This window comes from Danio aesculapii, chromosome 17 (genome assembly GCF_903798145.1).
Source record: "Danio aesculapii chromosome 17, fDanAes4.1, whole genome shotgun sequence".
Taxonomy (NCBI): Eukaryota; Metazoa; Chordata; class Actinopteri; order Cypriniformes; family Danionidae; genus Danio; species Danio aesculapii.
In genome coordinates this window covers 37,200,626-37,220,334 of record NC_079451.1, presented here as the reverse complement: position 1 = coordinate 37,220,334, position 19,709 = coordinate 37,200,626, and the positions used below count along the sequence as shown (strand labels likewise).

General features: G+C 35.4%; 1 protein-coding gene across 1 annotated transcript; it reads right to left on the bottom strand.

Moving 5' to 3' along the window:
* Positions 1 to 1,459: 1,459 nt before the first annotated feature.
* fut9a (fucosyltransferase 9a) lies at positions 1,460 to 18,995 on the bottom strand. The gene is made up of 3 exons (XM_056477138.1): positions 18,642 to 18,995; positions 8,146 to 8,225; positions 1,460 to 3,253 (listed from the first exon to the last, which is right to left on the bottom strand). Exon 3 carries the CDS (start codon positions 3,243 to 3,245, stop codon positions 2,166 to 2,168), a length of 1,080 nt encoding a protein of 359 aa, XP_056333113.1. The 5' UTR covers positions 3,246 to 3,253; positions 8,146 to 8,225; positions 18,642 to 18,995; the 3' UTR covers positions 1,460 to 2,165.
* Positions 18,996 to 19,709: the final 714 nt, after the last annotated feature.

Sequence of the window (19,709 nt, the reverse complement as noted above, 5' to 3'; positions counted from 1 at the left end):
ACTGGGCGGCATGACGGCATTCCTTTTCACGCCTTATTCCGGTCAATCGGTGCTAGTGATGAGAAGTTTGAATCATTTTACTGACTCAGACCTTTGAGTCTCGTTCATTGAGATGAATGAATCTTTTCTTTTAAGAGTTATTTTGTTAATTTTAAGAGTTCCCACTTGGCATGCTTGGCATTGGCATTGCTTGGCATTGATAGCAGGTTTGGCATGCTGTCCTGGGAGAGAACCAAGAGCTCGGAGATAATTGAGCCTAATGCTCCCACCCAGTAACAAAGCATATAAGGGGATCTGAGGTCAGGTAGTTCTCGAGAGCTCCCCTTAGAAAAGGGAGGAAAAGGAGGAGATGGGGTGGAAGGGGGGATTCATCCAAAACGAAGATAGAGCAGTAGGGAAAAATCAGTCTATTTATTGTAAGCTTGGATCAATCTGATTGGATTTTTACTGATTACAGATGAGCAGCCAATCATGTTCTATCATATCACATGCTCCTATCAAAATTAGTTTATGAAACTTCACTTTGTTTAATTTGCCAAAATATTATTCAAATGTTACGAGTTGCTTCCAAACAAATCCAAATGATCCCAAACGTTGATCACACTACAAACAAGTCATAAGTAGAGTGCTATAAGAAAGAGAAAATAATCATTTATTGTTTACCTGGTCTTTTGTCTATGATTATGTCAGTTAACCTATTCTGACAGGTCTTCAAATTTGAGTGGATCATTCACGTCACAGTCCCATGTAAGCTTAACCAGTGCACACAATCTGAGACGAGAGGAGCCATGATTAGTTCATCTTTTGAGTCTTCTGGTTTTTGAGATGTTCGTTCATTACGTGACAGCATGTAAAGAGATGACTCAAACCCGAGGACTCAAGAAATAAAAGTATCAAATCTTTTTACGGCTCTAAATGCATATGATTGGCTTCAACGACTCAAACCAAGGACTGGAGAAATGAACAGATCAAATCTTTGATCTAACTCAGCCGATCGGTCTGTCAGTCAGTCAACAGCAGCCTCTGGTGGGTTTACACAAGAACAGCAGGCGCGAATGGCACTCGCGAGAGAAATTAGAGATCTCAAAAAACATACACAGCGGCCTCTGGTGGATTCGCGAAAACAAAAACTGCAAAAGAACATAGCTCCTGGGACGAATTTGGCGCTCGCCAGAAATTTATATAGGGGTACGTTTTCAAAATGAGCCTGGATTGGTTTGTCTATATTTGACCCAAAACATTTTTTAGAATATATACTTACAGGGGCAAAATACTTAATTAACTGTCATGTATTACCCATTTGTAAAATTTGAATAATTTAAAATCTAAAAAAATTTTGTGATCGCTTGTTTTTTATAAAACAATATCGTTTGTTGTTTAACTGCTAAATAATAAGGTGCTTTACCCATATTTTACATTTTATTTTTAGAAAAGTTATTTGAAACATTAAAGTAGCCACCTTACTTGCTTTTAATATGCTTTCTATGTATATAAAAAGTCTTTTGTAAATTCAATTTGATGCAGATACCAAAATGGGACATCTCGTTCATGATTTTTAGGTGAATTATCTCATTTTTAAGCATTTAAAGCAAGAACTTTCTTTAAAATCAGCCTTCCAAATAAATACAATCTAAAAATACCGTGTTTTCATAAACCAAAATTGGGTCAAATATGGACAAACCCAACATTGGGTTCATTTTTTAAATTACATTTAAATGACACTTTTAACCCAATGATTAGGTTTCACCATATTTGACCCAACATTGGGTTGCAACAATCTAGCATTTTCGTACATTTTTAGTACTTATTCAACATTAAAATTCAGGATTTTCTTCAATAAATATCTCCGTTTGTGCTCCACAGAAAACAGAAAGGTGAATAAATGACAGAGTTTTCTTTTCTTTTTTTTTAAGCGCACTACCCCTTTAAATGCATTTTGGTCAAAGTTCATTTTTTCTCTTTCTAATAAATAAATATGTACTTAGTAACCCTTAAAAATGCATGATTCACATCCATATTCCTAAATGCATGAAACCAAACAACCAAGTATTTGTACATCTACTTTGGGCAGTTTTACAAAAATAAAAGTCTGTAAGTGCTCGCAACAGACCCTCTTCCTGTCAAGCAACTTTCATTATAAGCTGGTCCAGTGGATCAGGTGTGGATTAACCCCAGTACCACTTATCAAGATTGTTAATAGCCTTGTACTCATTGTGCCTTCGGACGTAATCGCAAGCCAAACATGTGTGCTCAGCCCAGAAGTATGCCTTTTTCACCTTAAAGTGTTTGCGCCACTCAAAGTACTTCAGGTAGAGCTCCTCATTTTTGTCCAGGAACAGCAGGTAATCAGCCAGCTCTTTTGGAGACGGGAAATCATCCACATGAATGAACGCATTACCCTGAACAAAGTTTTGATAGTTCTCCCTTGGCGGTCCGAGAACCACTGGTACGGTGCCGACCGAAAGTGGGTTGTACAGTTTCTCAGTGATATAATCCTTGTGAATGGAGTTTTCAAACGCCAGGTAGAATTTACAGCTCGCGATTGTTGGGAAGTAGTCCTGGTCGGAGATGTACTCGCCAAAAGCCTGTCCGTACGCATGAACCTCAATGTGCTTGTACAATTCGTTGTAGTATTTGACTCGGACGTGATCTGGGTTCCAGTTGCTGACGATCCAACAGATGAGCTTGGTTTTGCTTGGTGGCACAAAATCCTCCTCGCCTTGGGCTGCGACAATCGATCCATAAGGCACTTCTATATCAGCATCCTGCCGATAGTTTAGAGTCAAATTGAACAAGTTTTCAATTCCGGGTAATTGCGACGAATGCGACGGCGACTCAAAGTTCATCCAGATCCATCTTTGCAGTGTGGGCCGATACGCCGGCGGCATGTTGGATAGGTCGCTGGTGATGTCCCTGTGATGGATGACCACGGCGTCCGATTTGTTGTAAAGGTTTCGGTCGGCGGTGACGAAGCAGCCATCGATGCTGAACAGCGAACTGCAGACGTTCAGGTCGTAGGTTTCGCCGAAAGGCCAAAGCCAGACCAGGATGGTGGTCTGGTTCTGCTCGCTTCTGGTGGAGAGCAGGCTCTTCACTCGGGCTGTGGAGGTTTCGGACTCGACGGGGCCGGACAGCCAGCTTGTTGATGGTTTAATGTACATTAAAAACAGAGTCACGAAGCATCCCAGCAGAAAGATACCGAGCAGGAGGGGTCGTAGAATCCTGTAAGTTGGTGGAGATGGCATACTCTGGCCTTAAGGTGGGAAGCAGATAAAGGCGGGAAGGTGAAATACAAGTGAGTTTGAGTTATGATATGAAATGGCAATCTATTCTTTAAAATTTGAACATTCAATCAGAGTGAAGCAGTTTCATATTTGATTTATTTAAGCTAGAATAAAAGCAGTTTTATATATTTTTAAAAACATTTAAAGGTCAAAATTATTAGCCCCCTTTTTGTTTGATTGTCTACAGAACAAACCACTGCTATACAATAACTTGCCTAATTACCCTAACTTGCTTAACTAACCTAATTAAATGCCTTTAAAAGTCACTAAACTGAATACTAGTATCTTGGAAAATATCTACACTGAAAACCCTAATAAGATGGCTGAATGAAATTAATTGAGTAAACTCATTGCCTCAATTTAATTGAGTAACGGAGTCTCCCAAAACTTGCATATTTAAATTTATTTAACTTGCCGGTTTGGTAGATTATACTTAAATTGTTCAGTTCAGTGTGTTTGTGTAATTGTTTACTATGAAAAAAAATGTTTGAAAGAAAAATAAGTAGCCATTTAATCCCATTATGGTGAATAATTATACATGAAGCCTTGTTTTCTGATAAAAAAAAAGACCTTGCACTAAAAGGTTGCACATATTAGAATTTTACAGTCAAGACTACATTAAAAACAACCTATTTTTTTGTGATTAATTGTGATTTTGAGCTTTCTATACTTAAAATCTTTAAGAATTTTATGTTTATTAAAAAGTTTATGCATTTTTATTGTATACTAGTTAAATTAACTCATATTATTAGGTGACAGGAACAAAATGCAAAATTGTAAGTAATTTTCAGTCAACTTTACTTAATTGTTTAAGCAAAGACAACATTAGGGTTTACAGTGTAGTAATATAGTATGTACTGTCATCATGGCAAAAATAAAAATCAATCAATTATTAGAAATGAGCTTTATTTCTGATAATTTCTGTTAAACAGAAATTGGGGGAAAATATACTGGGGGGGCTAATAATTCAGCTTCAACTGTATGTTTCAACAATAGCTGATAAATCTCTTATGACAGACAGACCTGTTTTGAAATCTGAGGTTGTGGATCTGCATCTCAAAACATCTGCGTCTTAAAAATGCAGTTTAAAAACACTGTTGTTTCCCACTGTCACAACCTTGAAACCAATCACTTCAGCTTGTGGGCTGAGGCTCTACTTCTTAATAATATCATTATCTTCTTCAATCAGAGGTTCTAAGACTTTCAAAGCATTTCTGAATGAGATGGCAAAGGGAAACATGGTTTGCGTGACATTAGCAACACATTGTAAGCTGTCTGATAGCAAGCCAAAGGCTAAATATACCAATTACCATTATGTGTCCAACACTAAAGAGAGCAACACATAAGAGTCACTGCTGTTCTGATACAGTGACAGCCATGTATAATTCAGTAATCCTCTCCTTACAAAAAATTACTGCAGTAAAAAAAAAAAAATACTGCAGTTTTTTAAAGGAGTACTGCAGTTTTAGTTAACTACTGAAAATTGCAGTTTTTTGGACACAAGGAAACTGCATTATTTAAGTATATAGCAGTATTACTACAATACAACCAACTGCAGTACATCTGCTGCAATACAACTGAAGTATTACTACAGTACTTATAGTTGAAGTCAGAATTATTAGCCCCCCTTTGAATTTTTTTCTTCTTTTTTGAATATTTCCTAAATGATGCTTAACAGAGTTTAAACTTTTTAAAAAACATTTTAAGGCCTAAATTATTAAATTATTAGCCCCTTTAAGCTGTATTTTTCCCCAAAATTCAACAGAACAAACCATGGTTTTACAATAACTTGCCTAATTACCCTAACTTGCCGCGTTAACCTAATTAACCCAGTTAAGTTGTTTTATTTGGGCTAGAATTTTTAGTTTTTTTAAAAGCCATTTTAAGGCCTAAATTATTAGCCTGTTAAAGCTATATTTTTTGTCGATTGTTCTACAGAACAAACCATCATTATACAATAAATTTCCTAATTAACCTATCCTGCCTAGTTAACCTAATTAACCTAGTTAAGCCTTTAAATGTCACTTTAAGCTGTATAGAAGTGTCTTGAAAAATATCTAGTCAGATATTATTTACTGTCATCATGACAAAGATAAAATAAATCAGTTAAAAGAAATGAGTTATTAAAGCTATTATGTTTAGAAATGTGTTGAAAAAATCTTCTCTCTGTTAAACAGAAATTGGGGAAAAAAATAAACAGGGGGGCTAATAATTCAGGGGGTTTAATAATTCTGACTTCAACTGTTTGCAGCACAACTACTGCAATTCAACTGAATTATTTCTACAGTACAACTTCAGTACAACTACTGCAATAGTACTGAGGTGATGCTACTACTATAAAACAGTACTGCTACTGCAATACAACTGAAGCACTACTACAGTACAGCTGCCATACTGCTATTGCAATACAGCTGAAGTACTTTACAATACAACTGCAGTACAACTACTACTTTTCCTGCTTCAGTTGTATTGGTGAAGTACTACCATAATATATTGCATTGTACTTTTCAGAAGTATAATTAACTACAGAAATACATCTACAATACTGCAATGCATAATAAAACTAAAGTGCACTATTAATACTTATTGTTAAGTGCAATGAATTCTATAACATATCACTATATTTCCCCTCTCAGTTTATTTAATGTTACTTCAGTTGTCCTGCAGATTTTACTGCTGTTGAACTTTATTGCATTGTAGTTGAACTGTGTTTATACCTCACTATACTGCAATTTTGCAGTTGCATTTAATTTTGCCACAGTTATCCTTGTAAATAGACTTCTTGAATCCCAAAAAATCCCTGACAAATTTACAAAATATTCTTGGAAGATGTTGAAGAACAAACCCCATTGTCATTTTAGACTACAGCAGCACAAGTGCAGTAAAGACGTTTGCAAATTTACTTGTTTTTACTCTAGTTTACTGCAACTTATACTGCTGTTGAACTTTATTGTAGTGTATTTGAACTGTGTTTATACTTCATTATACTGCAGTTTTGCAATTGTACTTAATTTAACTGCAGTTATACTTCTATATATTGCTGTTGTACTGCAGTTTTACTTCCATTTAATGCAGTTATTTTTGTCAGAATAAGTGTCTGGTTCAAAGACACAGCTATTGATTTACAGTACACTCTCAGAAATAAAGGTACAAAATCTGTCACTGTGGCGGTACCTGTTTAAAAGGTAAATTTTTGGTCCTAACAGGTCCTTCAAGGTGCACATTGATACCTAAAAAGTACAAATGTTTAATGCATAGTACATTAAAGGTACAAAAAATACAAAAGTGAACTTAAAAGAACAAAATTGTACCCTAAAGATTCTACTGTCCACTTTTATGGTACAAAAGTGTACGTTTTGAAAAGGTACCGCCCCAGTGACAGATTTTATATGTTTATTTATTTTAATGTTTAGTTTCAAATAAAAATGTTGTCATGTAGAGCTTTTTTTGCTTAAAATGACACATAAAACAGTTCTATGTTATCAGGCATGTTAAAAATATTTCTTAGACAGCACAATACAAATGTTTTAACTCTATATATTTAACTCTATATATATTATTGTTTACTAAATAACAAATTGATATTTGGTGGAATAACCAATAACTTTGGGGAAAAAATTAAAATTAAAATTTGAAATAATTGTTATCAAACCGTTACAGAATTAAACAAATATTGCCATTTTACTCAAAGCTGTACATAATAAATGCAGAGAAACAGTGATCTGTTACATTTTCCATAGCTGCGTAATCTGTCAGCAGTCGGTGAAGCCACTGGAAGTGTTTTCAGCAACTATATTTAGTATTTCCAACCAGCGCTGACAGACTCTTCTTTGACCTAAAATGACCCTGCAGTATGTGCAAAGTATCCGCCAGACAGAATAGGATATATTTCTGCATATGAATTATTACTTAACCATGATGGATTGTAAACAAAGATGAATGCCGACACAAAATATGGTCCATTTATGTATAAATGCAGTTATTATTAATAGACTGCAATAAAATTTCAGGGTCTTATACCGTGCATATTTTAACTCTGAGCAACAGTACACAATGTAAAAGCTTGTAAATTCACAACAGCCAGTGACATTTCTGTAAATAGTGTGAAAAATGACTTATTCTTATTATATTATATTATATTATATTATATTATATTATATTATATTATATTATATTATATTATATTATATTATATTATATTATATTATATTATATTATATTAAAATTAAGTGTTAATTCTACAAAGAAGTTGAAGTCAAAGTAAAATTAAGGTTAACAACTTTCTAGATATGTTGACTATAGAAATAATGTACAATGGATGTACAATAGAAACAATGTACAGTAAGTGACTGTACAAACAAAAACATTGCTCAGCACAAAATAATTACAAAATCCCTTTGAATCACTGATTGGCAAGTTGCCTTCACATACCTTAAACAAGCACTAATTTCTTTTCAGACTCCAGAATGAGCACATTGACGTTTGCAGTATTAGTGGTATATATACAATATGCTACTGTATTGAAGGTTTGCATAACTCAAACTTTTAATAAGCAGAGAAATTCCTGACTTTACATAAATAAGCAGTTACATCTCTATGGCATTTGCACTGTAAGACTACAGTACAAGGACAGGTATGAAAATGCAGTCTGGTTTACTCATTGAAATAAGACGTTTTCAATACAGTAGAATGAATGAGGATATCAGTATGGCATTTCATATACACAATACACTTATAAAGTAAAGTATAGTTTATAAACAAAATGGTTTATGAAACAATTTAAGAACTTTCAAGGACAAAAAAATAAGAAGAATCTCAAGCAAATCTCAAGTAAAAAAATACAAATCTAATAAAAATGTACCTGACAGTTTTGCTGATATCCAGAAGGTAAAATGATTGTATGTCCCAGCTTCTTCTTTTTATAACCAGATGAATGTCAGTCTAAAATAGACATAAAATAGATTAAATCACTGTGCAGTCAAATATCAGCTGTTTTATGTCAAGCATTCCCACAAGAAAAAAATACAATAGTCATTCATTTTAAATACTACATTGTTTTTGAGTCATACTATAGTAAAGTACTTGAATTAGTATGTGGCAATTCAAATCTGTTCTATTGTTATGGTAACACAACAACTATAGTAACCTGCCAACACCCGTATTTAAGACCCATCTCCCGTTTTGTTATTTCTCCCGGAAAACTCGGTACTGGATACAGACACATCTTCCCCGTTGCCCTACTTTTCAGTATTTCGGTATACATGTCCGCCCCCCAGTCTCCCTGACTTTCAGAGACAAATGTTGGCAGGTATGATGGTAATATTAACAAATTAAATTATAAGCAACCACTTAGGGCCCCTGGGAAAATAGGGGCCCCAACCAATGCCAAGAAGCCTATATGAATTATCCTAAAGCTATCTTATAATTTTTCTAGCATATGTTGTTAAATTTGTCTATAACCATTAAAATTTTAATGTTATTATTTCTTTTTTTAAACCAGATTCCCCCATGAATAGTGGAACACTTCTTCCGTACTGCACATGCCAATATTATAATCACAAGTATGGCTGATTGACTGTACAGTTAGTAAGCTTATTTTTTATTTGTGAGTTTATTGTATTAATTTTTACATTAAGACAATTCCAAATATGCCTGTTACAATAACCAGATATCCAAGCTTGTAGATTGCCTTGGAATCATTCACTTTCAGCCAGGGCTACTAATCTGTGACCACATGGACTACAAATCCTTTCATGCACCGCACACTCACACCTGGTCCGGATTCCCGCTAATTGCTAACACACACAGCTGAAGCTGTTCAGAACTGATTACATTGACTTTAAAAGCAGCACAGACACACACACCAGGTGCTGAGTCTTGTTTAACTGTATTGTGAACTTTACAATTTACGAAAATTGAATAAAATTAGAAAGGGTGCATTACAGAACTTGGGCCCCATGGCTCAAATAGCTTAGGGCCTCAAAATCACTCAATCCGTCCCTGCAAACAGTCAATTTAACACATGGGATAGAAAGCACAACCAGAAATTTCACCATTGGCAAGGTGTTAAAATGAGTTTGGATCTGGAAACATTAGATTTAAGTTTTCCACATTCCTAGAAATGAATCCATAATCTATTATTTCAGTTTTTCCCCTGTTTATGCTTGAAATAGCTTTGTACACACTGAAGTTATCACAAGCTGACGTCATGTAATAAACAAATAAATATAACATTAAGAAGCCAATAAATATGAAATATTCTGTTTGTTGCTTTAATGAACTGAATATAACTGCGCAGGGACATCTGCCAATAAAAACATCTTCACAGCGTCAATTTAATCATATTCTGCTCAGTTTGACTGGGTGTCAAATCTCTGACACACATATGCAAATGCAGATCTATTGAAGCACACATCTGACCATTAGAGAAGTGGTTCACACAGAAATTAAATCTGCTATTGATTTATGCTCCCTCAGGCCATGCAAGATGTAGACTTTTTTTTTCTTCAATAAAACATTAGAGCTGATTTTTTAGCTGAAAATTTGGTCCTTGGGGATTCATGAAAAGCAGGTCAGAGTACTGTCGGCGCTTTGAGAGTCAATAAAATCACATACAGGCAAAACAAAAGTAATACCAGTGATCACTGTTTAAAAAACTGAACATTATACTATATAATACGTTTCCTTCAGGATTCCTTCAGACAGGATAGGATATATTCTGTATATTAATTAATACTGTGCATGATGTGTGTTTGTGTCTATTGCACACTGTAAACAAGGATGAATCACAACACAAAATATGGTCTATTATGTATGAATGCATTTAATATTAATACCTTGCATTTAAATTCAAGGTCTTATATTATGCATCTTCTTACACAGAGCTGGTGACATTTCTCTAACGTATAAAAAATCATTATTCATTCATTCATTCATTCATTTTCCATTCATAGTCCCTTATTTATCAGGGGGCACCACAGCGGAATGAACCGCCAACTATTCCAGCAAATGTTTTACGCAGTGGATGCCCTTCCAGCTGCTACCCAGTACTGGGAAACACCCATACACTCTCACACACACTCATACATTACGGCCAATTTAGTTTACTCAATTCACCTATTGCGCATGTCTTTGGACTGTGGGGGAAAACAGAGCACCCGGAGGAAACCCATGCAAACACTGGGAGAACATGTAAACTCCACACAGAAATGCAAACTAACCCAGCCGGGGCTCAAACCAGTGATCTTCTTGCTGTGCGGTGACAGTACTAACCACCGAACCACCATGCCACCTTTAAAATGTCATCATATTATACATATAAATGACACTTTATTCAAATGAAGTCCTAAATTTAAGTTATTTTTTAATTTGTTGTAACATTGAATATTTTTACCAACGTTTAAGACGTTTTTTAGGTTTCAAAGCATGCTGCATGTCTTAAAATGAAAATATGATTAAAAACAATTAGTCTGTCCAAAGAAACTGAACATTATTTACAACATTAAAGGCAGCTTGCTCTCTGCAACTCTCACGTGGTCACCCACTGAAGCTAAGCAGGGCTGCACCTGGTCAGTACCTGGATGGAAGACCACATGGGAAAGCTAGATTGCAGCCGGAAATGGTGTTAGTGAGACCAGCAGAGGGGGCTCAACATGCAGTCTGTGAGGGTCCTAACGCCCCAATATATTGATTGGGACTGTCTTTTGGAAAAGACGTTAAACCAAGGTCCTGACTCTTTGTGGTCGGTAAAAATCCCAGGCATCCTGGCCAAATTTGCCCACTGGCCTTTGACCATCATGACCTCCTAACCATTATCATATCATAATTGGCTTCATCACTCTGTTTCCCTCCACCAGTCAGCTGGTGTGTGGTGTGCGATCTGGTGCAATATGGCTGCCGTTGCATCATCCAGGTGGATTCTGCACACTTGTGTAGATGAGGAGATTCCCCCCAAAAATGTGTAAAGCACTTTGAGTGTCCAGAAAAGCGTTATATAAATGTAAGGAATTATTATTATTATTATTACCTAGAATATATACGACCTTAATGTATACCAGGAGCCACAGGTATTTTGTTTTACCTGTATTTATTTTTGCTTGTTTTGTTGTCTTTTTTACTCTAAAAGTGTTGGTAGCCATTGACTTGCAATATATGAATAATTAAGGACCACAGTTTAAGCTAACAATCTCCTTTAATGTTATTGATAGTCTAAGGGTGAGTAAATTAACAGCAAATGTAAATTTTGGGGTAAATTATAACTTTTAAGGTTCCATGAAATTAATATAAAGTATGCTAGCTTTTAGGATGTCAATAAGCAAGTGTGCTCAAAAACAGTGATGTCAACATGTAAAGCTTGTAGTTTGTCAATAGATTTTACTCACATCACCTCAAGCTACAGTTTGTCATCAAATCATTACCAATCAAATGCTGTCTAGTATCTAACATGCTCCGCCTCCTTCAAGACACTTCTCATTTGATGCACTTAAGCTCAACCACTCTCACTGGCAGAGCTGTGATAAAACAAATTGCTATTGGCGGTTTTAAAAATAAAGGGAAGAGCCCACCCTCTCTACGTGTTGCGGTTGAGATTACGACAAACATCGAATAAAAATGCACATTTCAAAGCACATTACCGGACCTTTAATTTTTATATTGTATAACTATGAAAAATGACCGTAATGTCTTTGGTAAAAAACTAAAAATCGTACAGTAAAAACCTGTAACTTAGTAAACAGTTTGTTTCCTAAATATATATGATTAATAACCGTAAACTGACTTGCCCAGAATTCCCTGCATGACACTTTTATGCTGTTTTGTTGACATTAATATGGATCTTTTTATTTTTTTCTTATCAGTTATGTCCATTAAAGCTTTATGTTACATCAAATTTTGAGATAACATTATTTAAATGTTACCCTAATGGGTTTAGTAGTTGTGTGAATGACACTAAATGTTCCTCTGCTCCTAGGAAAAGTTGTTTGTGATGAGCTTTCGTTTATAATATGACTTCCTCATCATCTGTGTACAGTTGTGTTCTCATCTCTGGAACAAAAGGTATGATGTGTTGATGTTCGTACTTCAAAACACTGGTGTATAATACTATAAAGTAATGAAATACGGTAGTTTACCATGAAATTTAGAAAATTATTTTATTATTTTTAACGGTAAACTTCTGGCAAACACAGCAACTTTTGGCATTACACTAATTTTTATGGATTTTCTTTACTGAAAATGAGTAAAATATGCGATTCAGTGAGTAAACACACAAACAAAACAAAAACATGACAATAAAAATGACATGCTACATACACTGTACAAACTGTAATAGTAATTTCTAATTTTTACAGTAAACTACCGTATTTCATTAATTTATAGAGGTGATATGTCTGTATTTTGAATTACCAACATCTACACATCTTTTGTTACACAGATAGACATGTTAACACAGTCATATGCAGGTGGTGATGGAAAAAGTTACATAATGAACCAAAGCTCATCACAAACAAATTTTCCCACAAGCAGAAAAGTGAATCAGTGTGAGGAAGGTGCTCAGTGTCATTCACACAGCTACTAAACACCAGTACGGTAACACGCAATAAATTAAAGTCATGAAATAAACATTGTTTATCAACATTAGATGTAACATAAATCTCTAATGTACATCATTGATAGGGAAACAACTAAAAACATCTATAGTAATGTCAACAAAAAGCATAAAATGTGATGTGCCATGCAGGGAATACTGGGAAAGTCAATTTACGGTTATTCGCCATATATAATAAGGAAACATGCTATTAACCAGGTTGCGAATTTTTACAGTAGCATTTTTACAGTTTTTTTATCGTTGAAATCACAGCCATTTTTTACAGTGTACAGTATAAAGGATTCTTAATAAGTCAATGTTTTAGTTCCAGCTCCTGAAATGCTACCTATCTAACACACCTCTACTCATACATCTTATATTCATAATGCTTTTCGCTTGCGGGGTTTTACACACGCGTTTTACACGACGCTACATTGAGAAATGAGCTTAGTTTCATCTCCGCAGTGTCCATTTGCCATTAATCCACGCGTGGACACGTGTAAGAGCTGTTTAAAAGGTTTATCAGTGCATTTGTGACTCAATCATCTTATATCACAGAGAAAGCTCTCAGTAAATGATCCGGGGCCACAGATGAGGCTTCTGGGAAATAGATTACACACCTGTTAAATCAAACATCGGTCACATCTAGCACATAATAGAATATAATTACTGCTAATACATGTTACATTTCGCTACGTTTAGAAACTTGCCAATAATCAGCTGTTTAAAGCCCCTGCGGGTGGATTTAATGGTCCTGAGGGAGAGTCTTTTAGTTTGTATAGTGTTTGGCATTGAGTATCCTGTTTCCTAGTGGGTAATGCATTTTTTTTTGCTAGAAATATATACAAAAAGCCAAAGCTGCAATGGGCTATTCAGAGTGACAACCAGTCGATGTGACCAAGTGAGATACATTTTTTGGAGGTTTATTCTTTGCCGAATGGTAAATGAAAGAACTGTCAATGTGAGCAATCAATACAATCTCATACCTTGATCCTATTGAAAGCCGGTCTTTGATTTTACTCTTTACATTTAGACCAGATGAGTTTTCACAGACAAAATCTGTGTTCCACAGATGTGTTTTGTGATTTTTTTAATTCCCACTATAGGGCTGCACAATATAGAACATTTCGAGTGGATGTAAACAAAAACATTGGTCCCAACGTATTTCCTGTTTTACATTTTTTATTTCTATAGCTTCTGAGAATGCAAAAAGAGCTACATAATGATCAATAATGTTATGATAGCTGTTTTAACATTAAGTTATGATTGAATTGCCTCTTGTTACAGTTGAGAAATAGTTTGATAACAAGCAGGAAATGTTCATGGGCTAGTGACATGACCACATTGAAATGGTCTATATTGTTTTTGCATCGATATCGCAATGTGCACATCGGCAATAGTCACATAGCAAAGATATGCACTGTCCAGTCTGAATTATAGTTGACCAGGGGCTACAGAATTGTATTTAATCACTGTATTTGTATGAAATTTAGATGATTTATGCACTAAAAACATCGTACTTAGAATTTTTGTCTTGTTTCTAGTCCAAATATCTACATTTCAAAGTGAAATCTGATTATTTCACTTACCCCAGTGGCAGATAATTTGTTTTAAGGGAAATCTCCTAACTGTGGCTTATTACTTCTGAAGGTAAAAAAACAAAATAACAACAATATTTTTACTGGCTTTTTTGACATTTGGACTGAAAACAAGACAAAACAAAGTAAGAAAAGCATTTTTTTATTGTTGTTATTCAGTTTCTGTACCTGAATACTGTTAGACTCCCCAGAAAACTATTAAATTCAAACTATCTTGTCAAACGGTATTCATATCGCAATATTTAAGATAAAGTATTGTTATATCAGGTTTTTCTAATATCGTGCAACCCTAATTCCTACTAAATCTGTCAATTATCATAAAAAAAGCATCTGTTGTAATTCCAAAGTAAATTTCTATAATACTACTACAGTACCTACTACTGTTTTTTGAGACTGTGATTGCTGACAACATAATAATAATAATAACTTTTATCTTTGTCTGTTTTGGCCAGTGTGAAATATTTTCTAATTTTCTGCTGGGTGTTTGCCGTTATTCTTTATGGATGTCGATGTGTTTGCTTCTTGATGAAGAAATAAAATAATTAATGGTGCGTTCGAGTCATATCGGATAAGTTGTATTTAAGAGGTGAATGTACCACAAAATAGTTTTTACGAGTGGAAAACTTTCTTTAAGTCCCAGCATAAATCAAGTGCCAGATCATGTAATTATCTTACATACAGATGGGGACAAAATTCCATTAAAGAAAGAAAAACTACAGTGGTCACTGAAATAAGTCATTCATTCATTCATTTTTCTTGGGCTTAGTTCCTTATTTCTCAGGGGTCACCACAGCGGAATGAACCGCCAACTATTCCAGCATATATTTTACGCAGCGGATGCCCTTCCAGGCACAACCCAGTACTTGGAAACACCCATACACTCTCTCATTTACACACACACACACAGTCAAACACTACAGCCAATTTTGTTTACCCAATTCACTTATAGCGCATGTTTTTGTACTGTGGGGGAAATCGGAGCACCCAGAAACTCATGCGAACACTGGATTCGACACAGTTCCACACAGAAATGCCAATTGACCCAGCTGGGACCTAAACCAGCAACCTTCTTGCTGTGAGGCAACAGTGCTAACCACTGAGCCACTGTGTCGCCTGAAATAAAAGTAATGATGATTAATTAAAGAAGACTGAATATAAACTAATGAATATCATGTATTTCTTCAGAATTATGGTTCAGTTCAAAAAAGGCAAACTAATAAAACTAGCCTGGACAAAACTGAAGAGCAGCTTAATAACAATCAAATATGGTTTTACTAAAAAATAGATAAAACTAAAAAGCAATGTTGTAGTAAATTAACTATGCTTTTGTTTTTCTAGTCATAATGTAACCGTGGTGTTTGCAGTAAAACTGTGATTGTATTAATGGGAATCAGTTCACCAAATTACTACACTTTTTTTCCAATAATGAAATATTAGTGATAATCACTTCTTTATTTAAGCCAGTTCATTATAAGCAGCCAGTTCTATAAAATAAGATGTAAAGGAAACAGAGCACATGATGTCTGGATGTAGAAACCTCTCATCTCTGTAATAAACATGTTAGTCCCATCTGAATTGTAACTATAACTGTGTTTTGAAAACTAGTCACATGTGAATAGGCCTTTTGTAGCTGCACTATACTTTCCATTGTCCTTATATGATGTAGGAAAATGGCACATCATCATTGTGAGGCGAACAAATCCCGATTGTACTGTAACTTTAGCAAAACAGCATGCAATGCCACTCTATGAGGATTAATACAAGATATGTCGTGTTACGTATGCTGTACAAACACCTGCTCAATCTCAAATATTTGTCATTTACTTTGATTTGACCTTTTTCTTTTTTGATGAAATTTACATCACAGCTAATGTATTGTAAATCCGTGTATTTTAGTTTGATAGCAACACTGTGGTCCACCCCATTTCACAAAGGTTTACTGGTTTTAAAATTACTGACCTGATTTAAATGTGAGTCAACAGTGGTGTTGTTGATATTACCAGTTTCAAGGAAAACCACGTCAAATTTTGTGATAGTTACTATTACCATTTAAACCGTGATTGGTTATCGCGATTTTGATAATGCATGCTAACTTCTGTAACTTTTGCAATTAGCTAATCGAAAAAGGCTGCAATGTAAATCCATGTTTATATTCATATTTATATATATTGTATTCCTTTCATTTAAAGTGTTTGCTGCACATTATTGAGAATACGGAGCTGAAGCTTGACTTCACAAAATTTAATTGCAAATCAAACCGCAATTAGATATTTTCGTCAGATTCCACACAATCTCACGCAATTCGTAACTTTTTGATTTAGTGGCTAAATTGTATGAATTCGTACGATCTCATTCATACAATTTAGGACAATTTGCACATGCCCTAATGACAGTTGAGTTTAGGGGTGGGGTTGGGTGCCATGCCTACTTTTTTAATATCATACATTTTCGTATGACTGAACTTGCATGAATTTGTACAAATTAGCCACTTAACTGACAAAATGTAATGTAGTTACGTTTCCTCGTGAGATCAGGCTGTCAGATCGCACAATCCTTTTTGGCTTACAGCGTCTTTATGCGATATTGTGAAAAATAACACAAACATGGATCCTTGTGAAGTAATTTTCCCAGTGCATATTAAATAAATAATACCTTGAATTACCTACTGCTATCTTACAGTAATTTGTAACTTTTTTATTTCCCCCAATGACGGTTGAGTTTAGAGGCGGGGTTGGGTGCCATGCTTCCTTTTTAAAATCGTACGGGTTGGATGCCATACCTCCTTTTTAAAATCGTACATTTTCGTATGACTGAACTTGTATGAATTTGTACAAATTAGCCACTTAACTAATAAAACGTAATGTAGTTACGTTTCCTCGTGAGATCAGGCTGTCAGATCGCACATTTTTTTGGTTTAAAGCGTCTTTATGCGATATTGTGAAAAACAACGCAAACATAAATCCTTGTGAAGTAGTTTTCCAAGTACAGATTTATTAAACAATACCTTGAATAACCTAATGCTATCTCACAGTAATTTGTAACTTTTTTATTTCCCCCAATGAGGGTTGGGTTTAGAGGTGGGGTTTGGTGCCACACCTCCTTTATAAATCGTACATTTTCGTACGTCTGAACTTGTACAAATTCGTACAAATTAGCTACTTATCCGACAAAACGAAAAATAGTTATGTTTCCTCGTGACATCAGACAAACGCACATAAACGAAACAAATCCAAAATGCAGGGATCCATGTTTACATTGTGTATCACAAAATTCCATAAAGCCACAAATTCTAGTTGTCGTTTCTTCATTTTCAGACACCAAACTTGGTGGAATAATTGTGTGTGACATATTTACATTTACCTTTCGTCATTGAACATATTTTTGTTATTTAGCGTATTTTTCAGGTCATTTTAACAAAACCATGATAATATTGATAACTGTGCTCCTTTTGGTCACTATAATTGTAAATGACACCCCTATAGTCAACAGATAGATCAACAAGGTTGCATCTTTCCGGCAGAAAGCCTTTTTCTGTATTAAATGTGTTGTGATGTATTTGGGACACAGAGTTGCACGCTGGTACTGCTTCAGTGTTCACGTCTAATAAATGTAGAAGATGTGCATGAAGGACGAGAAGATGAAAAGAAGAAGAAGATGCAAAACAGTTAAATATGAAGCAATTGTGTGGATTATTTAGTAGGCTACACGCAAAATTCGCGTCTCTCCCATCAGCGACATGATGTTAATATACTGTATTTAATGAACGCGCATCTCAAAGCATCCCAAATGAACGTGTACCGTGCAAGGTGATGTGTTTCGCCAGGGATGCTGAAGGTCATCTTAAAACACACTGTCACATCTGACATATCACTACACGAAATATGGCTATTCTTAAATATGCCATGCTCCCTCTCTCTCTCTATCTCTCTCTCAATACATCTCGACCGCTTTGTCTATTTTAAGCAAAACCGCATCGTAGCTATCCAAAAAGGACGCATGAAGCATCCCGTGAGAACCAGTGTCCCTACGCTCGTGTCGTGTTTAATTATTATAACTCCAAAATCCCTCAAGAGATGAATGAAAAAATGATATGATATTTAAAACCCGTGCTCGTGTCGTGCACGAAACGCAAAGCACACAGGTATAACCTTCATATCGGTAAATCGTTCGTCTCACCTCTCCATCAGCAAACATCCTCGAGGGAAAGCTGCATCATGCGCTTCTCTTATTTACATCCCACACACTCACGCATATCGGAATGGTGCCGAAAGACCTCGGATGATATTCGGAGAGGATGCACCTGAACCCATAGCCTTCGCGTCAGAGCATCACTGCATGTTGCAATGTGTCCGCAATGGTGACAGACCTCGGATCGGCGCGTGCGAGTCAAAACATGCACATATCCTGTGGGTCAGAAACGGAGCAAGTGCGTCGCTGAAAAAGACGCCATGTAACGCCGCGTGTGATGTGATGTAGAATAATGTCCCCCTCCCCGCACGCGCCCGGATACCTTTCCAGTGTCAGTGCTGCTTCTGCTCGTGTGCATGGATGCAATTATAGATTTGGAGTGTGTGTGTGCGTGTGTGTGTGTGCATGCGCGTGCGTGCGTGTGTGTGTGTGTGTGTGTGTGTGTGCAGTTAATTCATGCAAATGCAAAAATGCAAAGAAATGCATGGGATGGATGGGAAAGGAATGCTACAGCAGCGTTAGACTGGATTATGTATGTAGGAAAGGATTATTCCTTTGTTCATCATCTTTGCGGTTTGAATTCAGTGCCTATTTCAGTCAGTGTGCTATTTATAAATGATTTATGGTGTATTTTAAAAGCAGTTGATTAAAAAAAGACTAATGTTCTTTAATTGAATTATTTATTAATGGTATTAACATTACAGAAAAGAATGAACACTGATGATTAATTTGATTAAAGTGTCTTGTCTGATTGTTTCTGAAAGCAATCTGATGAGTTTTTGATTATATTTTTATATTTTGTTATCTATAACATATCACTACTTTATTTCTTGTTGTCTATTGTGATTGGTTAAAGTATAAAAATCAGTCCTGCGATTCCTGTCCAATCAAATCGCACATAGAAAGTAAATCACATCATGCTGAACAGCCTCAAGACATGGGCGATTTATAAATGCAGCAAACCTTTTAGAAGCATTAAAAATGTCCAAGAAGATGTCCAAAATCTGTACAATGCCTTAGAGACTGTTTATAGACTGCATGTCACTGATGTGAAAA